This window comes from Lycium barbarum, chromosome 2 (genome assembly GCF_019175385.1).
Source record: "Lycium barbarum isolate Lr01 chromosome 2, ASM1917538v2, whole genome shotgun sequence".
NCBI lineage: Eukaryota > Viridiplantae > Streptophyta > Magnoliopsida > Solanales > Solanaceae > Lycium > Lycium barbarum.
The window spans coordinates 122,436,518-122,458,081 of record NC_083338.1 but is presented as its reverse complement, the minus strand read 5'-3'; the positions used below and the strand labels follow the sequence as shown (position 1 = coordinate 122,458,081).

At 34.9% G+C, this 21,564-nt stretch overlaps 3 protein-coding genes across 3 annotated transcripts; 1 reads left to right on the top strand and 2 right to left on the bottom strand.

Moving 5' to 3' along the window:
- Window positions 1–54: 54 nt before the first annotated feature.
- LOC132626996 (short-chain dehydrogenase reductase ATA1) lies at window positions 55–6,996 on the bottom strand. The gene is made up of 3 exons (XM_060342037.1): window positions 6,455–6,996; window positions 5,843–6,216; window positions 55–652 (listed from the first exon to the last, which is right to left on the bottom strand). The coding sequence occupies exons 1-3, from the start codon at window positions 6,514–6,516 to the stop codon at window positions 228–230; spliced, it is 861 nt and encodes a 286-aa protein (XP_060198020.1). The 5' UTR covers window positions 6,517–6,996; the 3' UTR covers window positions 55–227.
- A 4,518-nt stretch (window positions 6,997–11,514) lies between these two features.
- On the top strand, window positions 11,515–16,152 carry LOC132626994 (calcium-dependent protein kinase 11-like). The gene is made up of 7 exons (XM_060342035.1): window positions 11,515–12,352; window positions 13,613–13,756; window positions 13,877–14,029; window positions 14,108–14,223; window positions 14,989–15,156; window positions 15,311–15,535; window positions 15,725–16,152. Exons 1-7 carry the CDS (start codon window positions 11,770–11,772, stop codon window positions 15,866–15,868), a joined length of 1,533 nt encoding a protein of 510 aa, XP_060198018.1. The 5' UTR covers window positions 11,515–11,769; the 3' UTR covers window positions 15,869–16,152.
- A 153-nt stretch (window positions 16,153–16,305) lies between these two features.
- Window positions 16,306–21,078, bottom strand: LOC132626995 (uncharacterized membrane protein At4g09580-like). The gene is made up of 4 exons (XM_060342036.1): window positions 20,389–21,078; window positions 17,938–18,208; window positions 17,658–17,828; window positions 16,306–16,963 (listed from the first exon to the last, which is right to left on the bottom strand). The coding sequence occupies exons 1-4, from the start codon at window positions 20,631–20,633 to the stop codon at window positions 16,832–16,834; spliced, it is 819 nt and encodes a 272-aa protein (XP_060198019.1). The 5' UTR covers window positions 20,634–21,078; the 3' UTR covers window positions 16,306–16,831.
- Window positions 21,079–21,564: the final 486 nt, after the last annotated feature.

Here is a 21,564-nt window from a genome sequence, read left to right as displayed (position 1 = left end):
TCCTTTTGTCTATGATTTGGAACTACAAGGTAAGGCTGTAGGGACCACCATCCCAGAGTATTAAACTTATCAATTAGAATGTTATTCTATAGATCTATAACAAAAGTATCGAAACAATCTATTTGTTTGATACAGTATAATTTCTTGAAACGAGTATGCTGACCAAATGCTCATTTATAATTTAGCAGCAGACAAACTACCTTGTTCTTTCTTCGATAACTGGACCATCAATCTTTGTATATATAACTCATTTGGCTACAAGCAGAAGTGTAACCCCCATCAATAACCAAGTTGTGCCCAGTTATAAAACCAGATTCATCACTGGCTAGAAACAACACAGCTTGTGCTACATCTTCCAATCTGCCACCTCTCCCGCGTAGAAGACTCCCTCTTTTCCCCACAATGGAACTCACTTCATCAGGCTTCAGCTCCGTGTTACCAAGAAACTTCTGAAATTCACTCACAAGCATCTCGGAAGGGACACCATGAGGAGAAATACAGTTAACTCGAATACCGTGAACCCCCAACTCACAAGCTGTGCTCCTGGCAAGTCCTAGGATTGCCTCTTTCGACATTGTGTAGGAATGAGATGCCAGTCCTCCCATGATAGCAGCCGAACTTGATGAGCATATGATAGTCCCTCCATGCTTGCCTGCAGTGGACAATTTAGGATTTACATTTAGTTGTTTTAGAGCAAGTCTCTATATATACAAGCATAATTTCTTGAGTTAATGGTCAAAAACACGTTTGAACTAGCACTTCTTCGCGAGTTTCATACCTCAACTATCGGTTGTTCCCTTTTTCTAGCTGAACTATCCCCATATATGTATTAAAACACATCTCGTAGCTGATTAAGTCAATTATCAATTGTTCCTTTTTCCTACATGAACTATCAACTAGGTTTATATGTTCTCAGGAGCAGAGCTACCCTTGCCTGAGGGGTGTCAAGCAACACCCCTTCGCCTGAAAATTACATTGTATAGATATAGATAGGTGAAATTTTTTGGTTTTATAGTTATGTATACCATGTTGGAATTAATGCATTCACAAGGATACTATCCTTGACTTTTATGTTTTCTAGGAGTTCTTTATTGTTTCAAGAATATCATTTAGTCTTTCAATAGTATCTCTTAGTTTTTCAAGAAATCTTTTAAAAGTTTGTGATACATGTATCTAGTTATTTGTGCAAGACTTTTGAATTGGTTTTTTGAGTAGTATAAATAGAGATGTAATTAATGATTATAATCATCTCAAGTGGCCTTAAGTAGCCTAATACAACTTGAGCATTCTCTAAGAAAAATATTCTCTTCCTATTCTTTCCTACAAATTGGTATCAAGAGCAGTTTTCGTTCTTAATCTGGGGTTAGGTGAAGAAGCAAAAATTATGGCATCTAAAACAAATGATGGTGCTGATTCTTCAGTTGTTCTTACTCTATTTTTTGATGGAAATGACTTTGAATACTGGAAGATAAGAATGAGAACTTATCTGAAAGCTGAAGGTTTCTGGACTATTGTTGCAAATGGCTATGAAGAGCCAGAAGATGATGGTGAACTTTCAGTAGCAGAGATGAAAAATCTTGAGGCTAAGCATCGTGAAGATGCAAAGGCTTTGAGCAAAATTCAAATGGGAGTCTCAAGAGCATTTTTTGCAAAAATTGCTACTTGTGAGACTGCAAAGCAAGCTTGGGAGTCTCTGGAAGCTGAGGTGTCTGGTGACGAAAAGGTACGTACTATCAATCTTCAAACTGTTAGAAGAGAGTTTCAAAATTTGAAGATGATAGAATCTGAAAAAATCGATGAATATTGCACAAGAGTCATGAATATTGTTAATGAAATGAGAAATCATGGTGATGAAATTTCTGACCAACAAGTTATGGAAAAGATTCTAATCAGTGTCACAGAAAAGTATGAGTATATTGTTGCTATCACTGAGGAGACGAAAGATCTTTATAAGCTTTCCATCAAAGAGCTAGTTGGATCGTTCCGTGCACACGAGAAGCGAAGATTTTTTCGTGAGAATCAACCCAAAGAGACGGCTTTCTAGTCCAGAACCAATGAGAATTCTCAAAATTTCTCAAAGAATCAACAAAAAAAGAAGTACAATCCAAAAAAGAAGCAGGATCGTGATAACTCTACTAAGAAGGTTGAAGAAAAGTACTAGTCTTTTTTGTAAAATTTGCAAAAAGACTAATCATAATGCAGAAAAATGTTGGCACAAAGGCAAGCCCCAATGTAAATTTTGTAAAAAGTTTGGCCATATTGAGAAGGACTGCAGGCACAAGCAACAGGAGCAAGTAAATTTCTATGAAGGAAAAGAGGAAGAAAATGAAGAAAACCTTTTCTACGCTTCTCAATCTGATGCTTCAGCAAAAAGCAATGAATGGTATATTGATAGCGGTTGTACCAATCATATGGCTGGAAATGAAAAGGCTTTCCTCTCAATTAATCGCAGCATCACTTCTAAAGTGAGAATGGGGAATGGAGCCTTAGTTGATGCAAAAGGTAGAGGTACCATTTCGATCAACAGAAAAGGGAGCGGTAAGCAAATTCATGATGTCCTTTATGTTCCTGACTTGGAAGAAAATTTGCTTAGTGTTGGTCAGCCCATGGAAAATGGTTATTCTCTTGTGTTTAGAGATAATTGTTGTAGAATTTATGATAAAATTGAGCCAAATCAAGTCATTGTTGAAGTAAAGATGATAAAAAGAAACTTTCCTTTACAACTTCATTACAATGCATTCAAAAATGAAGTTGTAGATGATTCGTGGCTTTGGCACAAAAGGTTTGTCACTTGAATTTTCATGGTTTGAAGCTTCTGAAGCAAAAAAGACATGGTGCAAGGCCTTCCTGAGATACATACTGAGGTGGATCCATGTGAAAGTTGTATTATGGGAAAGCAACATAGAAAGTCTTTTCCAAAAGGGAAGTCTTGGAGAGAAAGTGTACTTTTGGAACTAATCCATACAGACATTTGTGGACCAATGAAGACTCCATCTCTAGGAAGCCAAAGTGACAGAGGAGGTGAATACACAAGTCGAGAATTTGAACAATATTACAAAAATGAAGACATTGAGAAGCAACTTACAGCAGGGTACACTCCTCAACAAAATGGTGTATCTGAAAGGAGAAACAGAACCATTGTTGAAATGGCGAGAACGATGATGAATGAGAAAGGGCTGCCAAAATATTTTTGGGCAGAAGCAGTACATATAGCAGTGTACATCCTCAATAGGTGCCCGACAAAGGCATTGAAGGATAAGACACCAGTTGAAGCTTGGAGTGGAATGAAACCTTCTGTAAGTCATTTTAAAATTTTCGGGTGTATTTGTTATGCTCATATACCTGCTGAAAAAAGAACAAAATTGGATGAAAAGAGTCAAAAATGTATATTTCTTGGTTATAGTGATGTGACAAAAGGCTATAGGCTTCTCGATGTCAAAACTAACAAACTTGTTGTTAGTAGAGATGTCATTTTTAATGAAAAAATAGCATGGAATTGGAAAGATAAAAAGGTGGAAAATACTTCTATCATTTCTTTAAATGTGCCAAGTCAAGAAGAGGATGAGGAAGAGGAAGATGTCCCTCAAGGGGGAGAAATCTCAGATCCAGAAGATGAAGAACCACCTCCAAGAGGAACAAGAATGTTGAGTGACATCTATCAAAGATGCAACTTTGCCTGTATTGAGCCAGAAAATTATGAGGAGGCAATAAAGCATGATGTTTGGAAGACAGCCATGGTAGAAGAAATTCGGATGATTGAGAAAAATAATACTTGGGAGCTTGTGGATGTACCCAAAGAAAGAGAAGTTGTAAGTCTAAAATGGATTTACAAAGTCAAACTCAATCAAGAAGGAGAAATTCAAAAGCACAAAGCAAGGTTGGTTGCTAGAGGTTTCACTCAAAAGCCAGGTATTGATTTCTACGAAACTTTCTCTCCAGTTGCACGTCTTGAGACAATTAGAACCTTGATTGTTGTTGCTGCACAAAAGAAATGGAAGATTTTTCAACTTGATGTTAAGTCTGCATTTCTAAATGGAAAACTTGATGAAGAAATTTATGTTGAGCAACCTCAAGGATTTTTTGTTCAAGGGGGAGAAGAGAAGGTGTACAGGCTAAAAAAAGGCTCTTTATGGGTTGAAGCAAGCGCCAAGAGCCTGGTACAATGAAATTGATGCATACTTTCTGAAAAATAATTTTCAGAGAAGTAAAAGCGAAGCCACTTTGTATGTGAAGCAAGAACATGGCAGCATTGTCATTGTTTGCCTCTATGTGGATGATCTGATTTTTACAGGAAATGATCTGAAGATAATGCAGAAATTCAAGCAAGATATGATGCAAACCTATGAAATGAGTGATCTTGGGTTGCTACATTATTTCTTGGGCATTGAAGTTTCTCAATTGAAAGAAGGAATTTTTATTTCTCAAAAGAAGTATACTAAAAGTATTCTTCAAAAATTTAAAATGATGGATTGCAGGTCTGTGGCCATACCATTAGCAGCAAATGATAAATTCAGAAAAGATGATGGAGCAAAGAAAGCTAATAGCTCACTTTAATTTATAGGAGCTTGATTGGAAGCCTGCTATATCTTACTTCAACAAGACCTGACATTATGTTTGCTGCCAGTTTATTATCCAGATTCATGCAAGAACCAAGCCAAGTGCATTTTGGAGCTGCAAAGCGTGTTCTATACTACTTGCAAGGAACAATGGATTATGGGATAATGTACAAATTTGATGGAGATTTGAACTTAATTGGCTATTCTGATAGTGATTGTGCTGGAAGTATAGATGACATGAAGAGTACTTCTGGTTATGCTTTCTTATTTGGTTCAAGCATTTGTTCTTGGTTGTCAAAAAAGCAAAGTGTTGTTGCTCAATCCACTGCCGAAGCAGAATATGTCTCAGCAGCTAAGGCTACTTCTCAAGCTATTTGGCTTAGGAGAATTCTTGAAGATATTGGTGAAAAACAAAAAGAAGGGATTGTTTTGTATTGCGATAACAAATCAGCGATTGTCATTGCCAAGAATCCGGTCAACCATGAAAGATCGAAGCATATTTCCATCAAGTACCATTTTATCCGAGAAGCACAAGAGAAAGGTGAAATTCAGTTGCATTATTGCCAGACAGGAGAACAACTTGCTGACATCTTCACCAAAGCACTTCCTAGAGAAAATTTTTGCTATCTTCGAGAACGCATTGGAGTTGTCAAGCAAATGCATTAAGGGGGAGTGTTGGAATTAATGCATTCACAAGGATACTATCCTTGACTTTTATGTTTTCTAGGAGTTCTTTATTGTTTCAAGAATATCATTTAGTCTTTCAATATTATCTCTTAGTTTTTCAAGAAATCTTTTAAAGTTTGTGATACATGTATCTAGTGAATTGCGATCCATGTATCTAGTTATTTGTGCAAGACTTTTGAATTGGTTTTTTGAGTAGTATAAATAGAGATGTAATTGATGATTATAATCATCTCAAGTGGTCTTAAGTAGCCTAATACAACTTGAGCATTATCTAAGAAAAATATTATCTTCCTATTCTTTCCTACATACCAGTGTTGACATTCCTTGACACAAGTTGAAGGCTCAGCGCAGCAGTTAAGGGGTTGCAAAAAGTCCCTAAGGTGTCGTGTTCTAACCTGATCATAACGTGTCTATATTTTTTGGCACCCCTTAATATGAATCCGGGTGTGAAACTCGCGAAAAAGTAATAATTCAGGTGTACCTGTTTTTGACCATCATCTCTAGTTTCTTTTGTATATGTAGTATACTATATATATCGAGCTGAAGTCTGGGGGTTCAACAAGATCCATCGAACCCGCACTAAATCCGTCTTTTCTTACCTGCTATCATTGTCCGTGCAGCATGCTTGATCCCATGCACAACCCCATTAAGATTTATAGCAAGCAGTGCCATCATTTGATCCATTTTAATGTTGGTAATGCTCCCTCCAAAGCCTGCAATTCCAGCATTGTTGAATATGATGTCTAATCTACCTTTCCATTCCACTGCAAGTTGCACAGCTGATTCCACTTCTTCTTCTTTGGAAACATCACAATGCACGTAACGACCTCCAATAGATTCAGCTAGACTTTCACCTAGTTCATCTAGTATATCCGCAATGACAACATGAGCTCCATTTTCAGCGAAAACTCTTGCTGTGGCGGCTCCTATTCCTCTGGCACCACCTGTTATAACTGCAACTTTTCCTCTCAACCTGACAAAATAAGATTAACGAAAGACTTTAAGTTCTATGCACTGACGGTTAAAAAAAAAATATATGATTGGATTGCTAATTTTCATGATAATTATCACTATGTAGCCTGGTAAAAATAATAACTAATAGTATTTGCTATCACAAGTTAAAATTCACTTATACCAGTGTATATACCTTAAATTCAATGAAAAGCCAATGAGCAGGTTCAAAGTTTGTATTCAAAATCAATAAAACTAACCTCTTCGGGGATAACATTTGTCCTGAAGTGTCCTCTGTTTTACCATTGTGATCCATTTTCATCCAAATATAAGACAACAATTGGTCTCATGACATGTCAAGGATAAGTATGTATAAATAGGAAATGCAAGTGAAATTCCAATAAAAAGAATGTGACGAAGTATATCTATTAGCAAAGAATCAAGAAAGCTCAGAGTGCCTTAGAATAAATTGGTTTGTCACATAATTCTTGTTTACAACTACTTCCTACCAAGTGCTATTTTACATAAGAAAATAATGCATTTCATGCCTGGATTTTCCTTTCAAAGGGAAAGATGAATGGAGCTGTTTTTTTTTTTTTTTTTTTTTTTTATCTTGTTCGCAACTTCATTTTTCTTTGATTATTTTGAACACTCATCATTTTTCTTTATCTTTGAAAAGCAAATTATTGTCCCTGCTAAATAAGACTTAAGCAAATTTGACCCTTAAATGGGACAAAAATTATTATTTTTAATCTGACTAATCTTTCATTTATATGTTCTTTCAAGTTTATCATTTTGAAATTTAACACAATGAACACTATAAAATCTAAATAATGATTTGTTCCATTTAACTTTAGAAATTACTAATAAAACTCTATTTCAAAATTACGAAAGATATAAAAGTTTGATAGATCTTGACTTGTGAATATGGACGAATAGAGAGATTGAATCATTTCAACAAAACATGACAAGAAAGTGATCACACACGTTAGAGTGAGGCATTATTTAAAGTACAAAAAATGAATTCACTATAATAGTACTATTAAATATTACTTTTAAGATTTACTCCTTCCGTATCAATTTTTTAAGTGTCTTGTTTGACTGGGCACTTTCAAGAAAATAAGGGGACTTTTGAATCTTGTGATCTTAAATTAAATATGTATGTTAGGTACACCTTAATAACTCGAGGGGGATGGGGTAATTGGGTCATACACTCGTACCAGATTTTCGTTATCGCTTAAAAAATTTCCAACCCAACTTATTTTGAACCTGATTCTAATGTATGTTGATATATTGGCTCGAGTGCATTTATAGAGCCTATGATTCGTGGTGGAGCTCAACTTAGAGTCTATGATCTTCATTGGAGTTTATTCACCACATTTGGAGCGTTTCAAAGGGCCTACAAGGTTTGGGAGATTGCTTGGTTGGGAGATTTAGAGCTCGAGGTCATTGCCCGCAAGACTTGGAAGATAGCTTGGAGGGCTATTTGTGCAAGTGGCTACTTTGTGCAAGGAGGTTTATGCTTGCAAGAAGGTCATGCATGCAAGGTTGATTAGAGGGCTATCTACGCAAGGAGGGACGTGTTTGGCCATTAAAGGTCAATTCTTGAATTGAAGACTGCACTAAAAAGACTAGCCAAACAAGGCTCTTACCATTAAGGGTAGCATTGTAATTGCCTATTAGTCTTCTTTACTTATCTTGTATATATAGCTTGTATTTCATTTGATTAAGGAGTGGTTGTTGAATGATGGAGTTTACAGGTTGTTAGGTAGAATTAGGGCTAAATTAGCTATTATGATGGTGGATTCCATTGTTTGGTTTTGAACCTTTATTTCCATTGAAATTCATGAAAGGTAGTTCATTTCTGGATTCAATTGAATTCCTTTGCCTTGATTTCAAATAGCTTAGGTTCTATTGATTGAATCCAATTGGAAGGGCCTAGGTTTCATATACTTAGGTTTGTCCATAGGTTCATTTTCATTAGGGTCTAGCTTTTATCCTCTTTTCTCATCCCCTTTCTTCAATTCTCATCCCAATTTCTTGTTATCCTTTAATTCCGCGTTTTAGTGTTGAATTGGTGTTTTTCCTCAATTCAAATCGTATCATATGTTTAGCTTAACAAACAGAAACAGTAAAGTGCAGAATAATAAAAACATGAGATTTTTACGTGGAAAAACACCTGTATCATTGGTGTAAAAACCACAACCCATTCCAATAGGATTTAACTCCGAACTCCACTAAACACAAAGTGAGATCAGATTACAAAATTCTTGCAATCTAAGACTTCATTGTAAGCTTTGACGTCAATAGTCACTCGACTGCCACACTCCCCTTAAGTCACACTGACTTGAAATAACCACAAGAACTTATACCGACACCGCATGAGTTCTTCACTACTAAGAACCTACAACGACTCAATAATTGTTCTTTTCGCAAGGACTTATATATGTGACACATCAAACAAATAATTTTACATTATTATATAGATTAATATTTTCTCTAATATGCTAGAATATTCAATAATAACTTTTACAGTTTTAAAATTTATTAGCTTTTAAATGTAGATAAATTATAAGTACATGTTTAGATGTTGAGAAAACAATATTAATTGTTCAGTATTAAAGACAACTTAATAATTAGATATATATTCGAATTCCAACATCTTAATCTTAATAAAGAATAAACGGGAATAAGTAATTATAAAATCATGACCATGTCGCCATACCTACCACTGTATAAATAGTTTTTTAAGTAAATTACTTTTATTACATTATTTAAAGGAGGAAACACCCAAAATCGTTCTTTCGATATGTTAAAATCAGGCACCTTTAATTTAGTCATTGCCAACTCCTTCCGTCAGACTCAAGGGAGACCATGTCTGACTCATATTGCGTGCTCCCAAAGATGAGAAATGCAGAAAAAGATTTACAGGTTGATTTATCAACGTGTAAAAATCTATTCACAACTTTTTCATTTCATCATCAAGTTAGTTTCTCTCCAAAATGTAGCGAACAATGAAAATAAACCATTTTTTCTTGATAAAATAAAACATTTTAGCTTGGAAGCTAGCTAGAATTGTCTTCCTATTCCTGATACTGCTAAATTGATAAAATCATAGGTATTAATTCTAATACGTAACACCTCTCATCAAACAGAAAGTATAATGGACACTTGAGAACACGCGCAAAACTTGAGAACATGCGTAACTTTTTTTAAAATTTGAATCAAAAGTGTCTAATAGAAACATTTTATCACGTATTCAGTGCTCAGTTGAAATAAGCCGTAGTTAGAGAATCTAAATGAAATTTGCAGGCAAGTTTAAAGAGTTGTCAATGTATTAAGCATTTAATAGTTAAGGGAAAACTTGCACTCATGGAAAGTCCTTAGTGCTATTGTTGATTAATAGAAGCAAAATTCAGAGAATATCTTTCCACTTATGATTTAAGCAAAAAATCTTTCCACTTATGTCATGAATACGTTGTCGTCGTTTTTACACTACCAAAAACTTGCTCTTTTTAACCTTTTTTAGCTGGAAAAAATTTCCTGTGCCAGAAGATGGTTGCTTCCTTTAAGATTTGGGAGCATGATACGTCAGCTGCATATGAGTTTTCCGTTATATTTTAACGGAAAAAGTTAATAAAGACTAAAAATGCCCACTTTTAATTATGTAAAGGACTATTAATGCATCATTTAATATTTAAGGGAAAACTTTGATCCAAAATCCAAACGTAGGGTGTGTTTGGTATGACGGAAAATGTTTTTGAAGAAAATATTTTCTTGTTTGGTTGTACTAAGGGCCTGTTTGGAAAGATACCCATGTAATTGGAATTTGGTGTAATTACACAGTTTAACATGTTTGTCGGGCCATGTGTAATTAGGTGTAATTGAGAGGTAATAATTACACTCTTCAATTCTCAAGGGGTGGGGGTTGAGTATTGGGTGTAATTACAAGGTTGCTTCTTAATTTCTTTCTTTTTTGTTTTAATTTTAATTCATTTTTAAAATATTTTTGTTACATTATTTATCTTTCATTTTCTTTCTTCTCATGTTTCAGCCTTTACTTCTTGTGATTTCATGTAATTGCTCGTATTTTTTTATTTCTTATTTATTTTTCTTTACTTAGCGTAACTTCATTATTATTCTAGTTTTTGAAACTACATCTCTTATATTAAAAATAAGAGTCATTAACAACTTGGCATATAATGACTGATGACATTAAAGTAGAATTTCGTTGTTGAAATGAGGTTGTAGATTTATGTTTTTCTTTTCGTTTGAATTATAGTTACTTAAGTTATGTTAGAACTTATTTTATGTTATGTTGGAATTTGACATAAGAGTATTATGTTCCAACAAAAAAAAGGTTTTGAACATATAATACATTTTCAGCTCCAATTTATTTATGTTAGTAGTATTGACTTATTATTAATTTCACATTGCATGCTGTTCTTTTTTCCATTAGAATTGATATATTGTATTTTTTTTTAAACATTTGAATAATGTTATAACACTATATTTATAAAATTAATATTTTTCTCAAACATGTCGTCCATGATTCTTACAAAATGTATGCTTTTAGTTTTTATAATTAATTAAATTTGAAATTTATTAATTTGAGAAATATATATCAATTATTTTTATAATATTAGCTACAAGTATGAATATTAATTAATATATTCTTAAGAAATAATATGTATCTTAAATACCTAATTTCATATAATTTATAAAGGTATATATTTGTCAAATATTAAATTTTTATTTTTATTTTTAAAATTTAATCAAACCGCGTTAGTTACACTTGTGCAACCAAACAGTACGCTTGTAATTACACTGTAATTACGTTATGACAAACAAACAGGCCTTCGTAATTACTATACTGCATAATTACACCAATTCTAATTACTAGGTGGCTTTCCAAACAGATAAATACCTTGAAAAATATTTTCCTCAAAATAGGAGAAAATGAAGACTTTGAAATTTAAGATTGATCAATAGAAACATACCAATGCATCCCCAATTCATGCCCGGCACACATGCCACCTACTTGCCTACCCAATCCCTTACCCCTACGCGCCACCTAACCCCACACCATTTTAACCCGCACCATCAAAAGTTGCACTCCAAATTTAGAAAGCTTATATTATCTTTCTTTGAACATATGCAAATACTATTAAAATAACATTTTTCAACTTTACACACCAAATAAACGAAAAAAAGTAAAAAAATCACTTATTTTTCAAAAAATTATTTTCTTTTCCGTCATCCCACATACACCCTTAAAAGGGATGATGTTGGACCGTTTCTCTTAACATAATAATGGAACGTGACTCCCTCCATCTCCCCACCTCAACTGCCACCTAATAAAATAAAGCTATCCTAACCCAAGTCAAAGTCAACTCAAAAGACACCATATTCCCCGCCAGATAACCATGAACGAAGATCAAGAAGAAACAGAAATTGACACAATTTTCCTCACAGTCTCCAAAATCAACAAACAAACAAACAAAAAAAATACCCCTTTCCTTCACAAAAAGAAAGAAAGAAAGATAGACAATAGAAAACATTCCAAGAAAAGCAAATGGAGATCCCAAAATCTGATAATAACACAACACAAAAGAAACCCCCAATAGTTTCATCATCTACAAAGTCATTTAACAATGTTCTTCCTTACCAAACTCCTAGAATAGGTGAGCACTATACTCTTGGCAAGAAACTAGGCCAAGGACAATTTGGGACAACTTATTTATGCACAGAAAATGCAACAGGCCTTGAATATGCATGCAAAACAATCCCAAAAAGGAAACTTTTTTGTAGGGAAGATTATGAGGATGTTTGGAGAGAGATTCAAATAATGCATCATTTATCAGAACACCCTTATGTTGTGAGGATTAAAGGGACTTATGAGGATAATTTGTTTGTCCATATTGTTATGGAGGTGTGTAAAGGGGGTGAGCTTTTTGATAGGATTGTACAAAAGGGTCATTTTAGTGAGAAAAAAGCTGCACAATTGATGAAAACTATTGTGAAAGTTGTTGAGGCTTGTCATTCTCTTGGTGTAATGCATAGAGATCTCAAACCTGAGAATTTCCTTTTTGATAGCTCTGATGAAGATGCTAAGCTTAAGGCTACTGATTTTGGCTTGTCTATTTTCTATAAACCAGGTTGGTTTCTTGGATCATTGTCCTTTTTTCCTTTGATAGAATTTACATGGTAATCTTGTTGGTGGGGTTGGTATTATTTCATCATTTGGTTAGTTTCCAGTGGTATTAAGGATTAGATTTTAATTATTTTGATTGCTTCTTGTTGATGGAATTACAGGCATTCTTCAAACCATCCATTTTCTGTGGAATGACTGGTTCCAATGTTGGGATTATGGGTGTGTTCGGTATGAAGGAAAATGTTTTTCATGAAAAATGTTTTCTTGGAAAATGTTTTCTAAGAAAATAGTTGGTTTCTTACTTATTTTCTTGTGTTTAAGCAAAAAATATTATCCTAAAAGCATTTGTATATACTCTAGACAAATACTATGGTAGGTAGGGGTGGGGGTAGGGGTGCGGGATGGTGGAGATGGGGCCTACAGGGGTGGGAGTGAAGATGAGGTGTGTTGGAGGGTCGGGAGGACATAATCAATGTAGAGTGTCACTTGTGGAACTTGTTTTCCCTATTTCCAATAGGGAAGTCATTTTCCTCATTTTTAAGGATCTTGATTTCCTAGATTTCCAATAATTTTGACAAACCAAACATGGGAAAATTGGATCCATACTGAAATCACCCTATATATACCTTTTTATTATTGCTTAGCTTTCTCTGTCTTAGTTTCCTTTGAAGATACCTTTTTTCTGCATTGGTTAATTTCCTTTTTTTATGTTCCATTGAAGAAAATGTGTATTACATTAATGAAATGTTATTAACTAGCATCTCTACCTTTTTATATGTTGTTCTTGATTTTTCTCCTTAAATTTTACATTTATTTTTGGTTTTCTTAAAGGTTTAATTTAATGAGCTCCTTTGTGATCTGTCTTGTTAAATTCACTTTGGCTGTGGCAGAAACTTTTACTACTTTGTTGGTCTCATAAAAGGACTGAAATCTACCATTGCCCTTTTGTATGATGTAATGGAACTCCAAGTGAAGAACTTCTTCCTGCAACTCTTCATAATTTGTTTCATCATAATATGCTTGCCTTCTCAGCAATTCAAGGACTCCTTTAGTGGGTTAACGGAAGGGACATAAAAGTTCTCATCCAGACACAAGATAAAACTAAATATACATTTTCCTTATGCACTTTTTTGTAAGCATAGTCGCGACTTGAGCATGATAATTCCTAATTGCTCTATGATCACAATTTTTAGTTGATTGGACAACTTGAATGTGCATTAACAATGTAACCAACTATCTTCCTCCTTCCTATTTTGCGTCGCAGGGCAGTATTTCTCAGATGTTGTAGGAAGTCCTTATTATGTTGCTCCTGAAGTGTTGCACAAATACTATGGGCCTGAAATAGATGTCTGGAGTGCTGGAGTCATCCTTTATATCTTATTATGTGGGGTTCCTCCTTTCTGGGCTGGTAAACGTTGTACTTCTAATTATTTTATAGTATTTTTCTTTTTTAACAGGAAGATCAAAGACTAATATTCTACTCCTCTCTCTCTTACTTGGTTTTCTCTTCTCAATTTTTGACTTACAGAGACGGACAATGGCATCTTCAAACAGATATTGAAAGGAAAGATAGACTTCGAATCAGAACCTTGGCCTCAGATTTCTGATAGTGCAAAAGATTTGGTAAAGAAGATGCTCACCAGGGATCCTAGAGCGCGATTAACTGCGCATCAAGTTCTATGTGTGTTAAGATTTTTAAGGAAGTAGCAAACTCAACTTTTTCATCCTCGGCTTGTTTGTTAATTTGTTCATTTTTCAGGTCATCCTTGGATTGTGGACGACAATGTCGCTCCAGACAGACCCTTGGGTTCTGCAGTTTTGTCACGCTTAAAGCAGTTCTATGATATGAACAAACTTAAAAAGATGGCTTTACGAGTGAGTACTCTTTTATTAGATTTCCTGCTTTTCTTTTAATTAGCTTTTTAGCTGTATCTTTGTTATGATGTTTGGTATATGAGATGACTCACATAAGTGGTATGAAGATATGATGCAGTTTCAATTTGGCCTCTTATGGGAATTTTGAAACATGTTTAGATATGCAAGTTGTTTGTGAGTAGTGTCTTTTGTCAAAATTATTTCACTCGTAAAAGGAGCAGCATCTTACCCTACTTTATAATCTGATCAATCGCGAAATGACTGGAAAATTTGGTTATGAATCGTTGCACAATGCCATTCACCGAGTACCTAAAAGCAGTTTTTTCATTTGCTATTTGGGGTATATCAAGTGCTTTACTATTTGGGAATCTGAACTTAGGCGTATATCATGATGGATGGAAAATGTTTGTTTAATAGTGAGCTAGTATAACCTTAAAAAACAAAGAGAATCATGAGAACTTTTGGACTTGATGTGTATATTGATATTGTTGAAAAGGTCATGAGATCTGAAATATACACAAAGGCATACTTAATAACTTGGTGCTATCAAGTTCCATTTAAAAAAAAAAAAAAATAATTGGTGCCATCAAGTATATTTGCCTATTTCTGTACAATTCAGCAAGAAATTTACTTGAGAAAAGCTGATTCTTGGGCCAACAGAACTAAAAACTATCTTTTGTGCGTCAATGACTCTATAATACAAGACATTTACCTCAGACCTCCCATGCTTACATTGATTTTGTACTTGGATTACTATATAAACAGGTCATAGCAGAACGACTTTCGGAGGAAGAAATAGGTGGCCTAAAGCAATTATTCAAGATGATTGATACAGATAACAGCGGAACAATCACATATGAAGAACTAAAACATGGTTTGAAAAGAGTAGGATCTGACTTAACAGAGACTGAAATCAAGGCCTTGATGAGCGCGGTACTTGTTCTTTATTCTATCTCTATTTAAATATATGATCGCCTATTCCTGAAAAAAAAAAATCAGTTGGATTATAGCCTCTTCGGCCACCTGGTAGTAGGGTTATAGTCCAATCTCACAAGTGGCAAACTGACATGGCCAGAATGTTGTGTAGGCTGACTTTGACAACAATGGCACTATCGACTATGGTGAATTCATCGCTGCAACATTGCATTTGAACAAGATGGAGAGGGAGGAGAATTTGCTTGCTGCATTTTCCTACTTCGACAAGGACGGTAGTGGCTATATCACCATTGATGAGCTTCAACAAGCTTGCCAAGAGTTTGGCTTAGGTGATGTTAAATTGGATGATATTATCAGAGAGATTGATATAGACAATGTGAGTCTTCATAACTCTAAACACGTGTGAACGTCATTCTTTTTTGCCTATTTCTGGGCGATTTTAGATATGTTAGCTGGTTTTGTCTCGACATACTCCTCATGTGTGAACGTCGTTCTTTTTTCTTTCATAGGCCAAACACCAAACACGTGAAAATATATCAAGTGACAATTTTTTTTGGTTTGGCAGGATGGACGCATAGACTACGGGGAATTTGCAACTATGATGAAGAAGGGAAATACAGGAGGACTAGCAGCCAGGACAATGAGAGGCAATTTGACCTTCAACTTGGCAGATGCTCTTGGAGCAAGTGACAATGACAAAGGTCAATAGGACATTGTTTTCCATTTGTATAGCCTCATGAATGTTAAATCCAATTCGTCAATCTAATTTTTTATTTTTATTCTTGTGATTTGCTAAAGGAAATTGTTATATAGATATTGTATACAACTTTAATTAACTACTACACTTTAAATTGTAGTGATTGTTCCTCTATCCAATTAGAGGACCTGTCCTTCAATTTGGAAAAGTTAGAATTCCTTTTCATGTACCTCTATGTAATGATGATGAACGGCACGCACATTCTATACGTGAAAAAATGCACTTGATTGGTGTAATATTTACTTCTCTAATTGCAACCCGTCCAATTTTTAAAAATATAACGTGAATCATGTGTAAAACAAATTACACCGGCCTTAAACAAGCATTGGTCTAAAGTTGTTTTACATGTTTTCTGCAGAAAATAGAAGAAACAGCGATACAATGAGCACTTGAGTAAATTCTTTCACAATTTTTTTGAGAATGGTAATGAAAATTCTTTCACAAGTTTTTAGAGCACAAAAGGAGTACAATGAGTTCCTTGACCATTCACTATATTTCCCAGCTTCGCGCTTTTGACCAAACTCTGTACATGTACTTAACGAAAAAACAATTCATTAGTAGAGCTCACAACACTCCATTCATCTATGGAGGTAAATGCAATGACAATATTATCGTCTTATAATCAGAATCTATACTGTCAGTTACTTTTCGCATTATTAAACATTATAACCTATCACCTTTGGTTTCAACCAATGACTTGGAAGTAATCCCGTTAATGTACGAAAAGGGCAAAGAACACGGTAATATAACACCTATCAGCCCTTGTGATTGCGGCAAGCAAATCTGTCGGTCACTTGAAAATGCCTTCTCCATGGTGATTCAGGTACTGGAACATGAAGGGCTGTACCTCAGTCCTGCCACGCCAATTTGCTGTAACGTCATAATAATTATTATCTTAAAGTCCTTTCGAGAAGTCTATTCATATATGCGCTTCCTCTTCAAGATGGTTGGTAAAATGATGAGAGCGCCAATGAGGAAAAGCATAGACAAGGTCTTGAAATCATATAGATCTTTGACTGACTTCAGTTCCCCAAGGGTTAGGCCAGCCTGACAATATGAAGAATGAAAGTAGCACTTATGAGGTTGCAGTTATACAAAAGAATGATCGGTTGGATATCACAGGCGGTATTGGCTTATTTGAGATCTCAACCAAAATGCGCCAGCTTAGCCTCAAGTCCTGCCCAAGGCTAAGCTGGCTGCAAATTGTTGGGATCTTCAGTGTGGGTGTGACTTGTGAGACACTAACACTAATCTCTTAGACGGTTTAGGTACATGCTTCACAAGGCAGACCAATCACCAAAGTATTAATTGAAGAGTATTTGGACATATTATTATGCCCAATATTTCTCAGTTTATTTGTCCGCCATATTTTTCTTTTACGGGAACTAAATAAAGAACATTCTTGATAACCCCACCCCTTCACTCCCACAAAAAGTCACAACTTATCTGTGGCAGCTAAAACTCCTGCCAGCAACAGATTAATCATGGCTTATTTTATACCATACGAATAACAATTGCGATGTTGAATATGAACCATGCGGGTTATTCTAGAACTTCTTTACCATCTGCATTGAGAATAATATTTCAGACTCCACTAGTTATACAATATTGTTTTGAACTGCCTCAGAGGAATTAGGTGGTACAATGATATGCCCACACATAAATTCAAGAAAATACAGACAAGCAAGCAGCAGAGAAAGAGGGGAAGCAAAAAATAAAAACAAAAGGAAGAAAGACTTACCTTTACTGTAATATAAGCAGCTGGGATGAGACCAATCACAGTGGCAAAAAAGAAAATATAGAATGGTATATCCACAATAGGTGATGCCAAATTGATGAAAAGATTTGGCAAAGTTGGAGTTATTCTCAAAAATAGCATGTAGTTGAGCAACTTATCCCGACGCTTGGCTATCTGGAACCACAAAGTTTCACATTAGTGTGCACCAGAAAGAAAACTATGATGAATAAAATAGATATAGAGGCAGCACATTACTAGCAATCACTTTCAGAAGATTACAGACCTCTGCCTGGAAAAATCTCAACTTTTCAGGCCACATCCAGTTAACTATAGGCCTGCCGATCAATTTAGACAGAAAATAGCAGGATGATGCACCAGCTGTTGCATTAAAAATAACCAAGACGAGCCCTTTGAAAACGCCGAAAAGTGCTCCAGCAAGTAAGGACATGAAAATTGTCCCAGGAATCATAAATGTCTGCATGAATATGTATGTTGAGCAGTAACCAAGAATAAATTTTGCAGGGTAGACTTCCGCATACATTCCGAGATTATCCCTGAAAGAAACAAAAAAACCTAATGAGTAATTACATATTGACTTATCAACACAGTACAACCAGCTGAGAAAATAAGGACACACCTCATAAAGCAAGAAATCCAGTGTCAAATAAAAATTATTTTACAAAAATTAAGAAAAGAAAACATCATTACCAGAAATTACATGAAAGTTTTTCAACCATTGAGCAATAATACAAGCAGGTGGTGATGCCGCATAACCACCAGTAAGAAAGACTGCTAATAGTATATGCGTACTTACTGTACTTTCCTTTCCTTTTGATAACTGAGAAATCCCTGAGGGTCAGTAGGACAAGGTTCAAAACTCAGTGGATAATGGGCCGCCCCTCTATCCTTCTCCACTTAAATATTAGGCTTTTGTCTCGGGAAGAGTTTGAACCCGTGACGTACACCTAAACCACACATCAAACACTTCGCTCTTACCACTAAAACAAAACCCTGGGGGCGATGCCTACTTATTGTACTTGGCACAAACAACCAAAAACCCTGGGGGCGATGCCCAGTGGCGGAGTCACATATAGTTGAGGGGTGTCACCCCTTCGACGGAAAATTACACTGTGTAGCTAGGTAAATTTTTTATTTTTATGTATATATACTACATATTGACACTCCTTGGCTTCTTCGTGAACTTACTTCTTTATATTTTGATACCCCTTAGTGAAAATCCTGGCTCCGCCACTGGCGATGCCTACTTATTGTACTTGGCACAAACACCTGGCAAATATTCTAATTACTACTTTCGGCGTTCCCAGACCAAAAGTTTTAGGGTCAATATGTATCCAGCCTGTCTATCTTTCTTAATGTTACTTGCTCATATTTCTCGTGTCAGATATTTCCATTAGAAAATTAAAGAGTGATCTAGTTTTCTCCAAATATATCTGATAAGTGAAGCTTTTGAAAATAAAAGATAAGGGCTTTTCTCATTTTGAACCAAATGACAAACACAAAAAAACATAGAAAATGAATAACATGCTACCCCAAACATCTTCAACAGAAAAAAGGGTTAATCTGTTGGTTCCCCCTACTTTCTTCTCTGTTAATTACTATCATCACTTATTAAGGGGACATTACACATCTACTAAGCTCACAAGAGTACTAAGGGAGGTGAATCTAATGTGAACGAAAAAGTCACAATCTATCCAGTAATCACTGAGAGGGTACGAGTATTGGTTAAGGGGTTACTAGAAACAAGTAGAAAATTTTGTGACATCCACAAGAACCACTTCCTAATACAAATAGGAACAACCGACAAACCTCAGGAACATTTGAGGCCTAAAAATGCATAGACGCGTCATGCAACTGTAAGAGTTAGAATATCTATATCTTAGACTAACTGAATTTTGTCGTGACCTTCAAATGACTATACCATTCCTTGAAGAAGAAATAAAGTCGATGAAAAGAGCCACTAACTAGCACACTAGGCATATGCACAACAAATAACCTGACTATGAAAAGAATTTCTCCTGAACACAAAAAACATACTCCATGTGTTTCAATTTATTTGTCTTACTTTCTTTTTTAGTCTATTTAAAAAAGAATGTCATTTTCTATATTTAGCAACTCTTTACACCCGACATCCAACATGACATATTTAAGACCACAAGATTCAAAGGACATTTTAGTATATTTCACACATCTTTAGTTTAAGGCCACAAGATTCAAAAGTCTTTTTAATTTCTTAAACTTCATGCCAAGTCAAACTAAGATAAACAAATTGAAACGAAGGGAATACTATCTAAGAAAAAAACAGAAGCTTATCTATCCCAGAACTGCAGTATAGCTACCCAGTAACTTCCTTACTTGATTTGATAAGTAAACAAAATCAATGCTATGAACTTTAACACACAATTTCCAAATACAATACCTGAAGATCACAAAAACGCCAAAAATGAGGGAATATAAACACACACACACAAAGAAAAAAGAAAAAAGAAAAAAACTATACCAATACTATTTATAAATAGTAAACCATGGCCTACACACCCTATTTAGTACTATTCTTATACATAATAAACCATGGGAATAACGATACTAGTACTATTCCTATTCTAATACACCCTATTCAATACTTTTTAGAAATTATGCAGTGCATGTTATTTAATACAACAAACCTTACTAGATGATAATAAAACTACTAAAAAAATCTCAAAGGTGACCTTACTTGAGAATCCGAAGATCAGAGATGGTATGAGGCAACTTAAGTTTACCATACTCAGTAGCTGGCATTGACAAGTACAAGCAAAACAGCCCTGTTGAAAACACCAAAACAACACTAAAAGCTGCTACAAATTCCCATTTTGTTAATGGAAACTTGCCTTCCTTAAACCTCTTATCAATGTTCTTCTCTTCTTCATCTCGGGTCACTAACCGACCCGTATCCACAACTATACTCCTTGGTGCAGCCATTAAACGTCACACACTACTCAATAATCTTCATCCATATTGCAACTCACAAATCTAATCCAAGAAAGATTTTCCCAAATAAATTTACTGGAAATGTTTGAAGAGTATAGAGCTAAATCAAGAACCGACAAGAACGGATTTTTAAGACAATAAATACAAAAATAATTACTGGGTATTTTCAAGAATGTACTGATCTAAGAAACCCAGATTTTGTTTTTTGGAAAATATTAAATTAGCTGAAAAGAACAGAATTGGGAGCTGGGTTAGCAGGAGAAGTATATAAGTTAGGTATTTGGGTATTTTCTTAGATTCTTTGCTTTTCTTTCTTATATTGTTCTCTTTTTTGTTACAAGCGGGGGGATTTGGGAATTTTCCTTTATATAAAGTATATGCTTTTCTTGATTTGGTGAGCTTGAAAGAAAGCGAGAGCTAAGATGGGAGGGGCGCACGAGGGGAAGATTTTTAACTCTTTCAGGCTCGTTTGGTTTGGAGACTAAGTTATATTGAAATTAGGAAAAGGTGCAAATATATTCTCAATTTTGCGATTTAGAGCAGATATGCCCTTCGTTATAAAAGTAGTGTATATATACTCCTGTTGTTATAAAAATGGTGCAAATATACCCCTGCAGTTACAAAATAGTGTAAATATACCATTTTCACTAACGGAATTTTTTTAAAAAATCATTTAATTTATTTTTTAATTAAAAAAAAATCTACCTATATTTTCTTTAGTAGACACAAAGCCACATGGTAATTTTTTTTTCTGGTGGGTCGGGTCTGGTAAGTTTAAAAAAATATCTCCGTGACTTTAAAAAAATAATATCTCCATGACTTATATTGAACCACAAGTTTCAAAAGTCTTCCCTCTTTCTTAAATGTCGTGTCCAGTCAAATGAGTTCACATAGATTGAAACGGTGGGAGTATCTTTTTAAG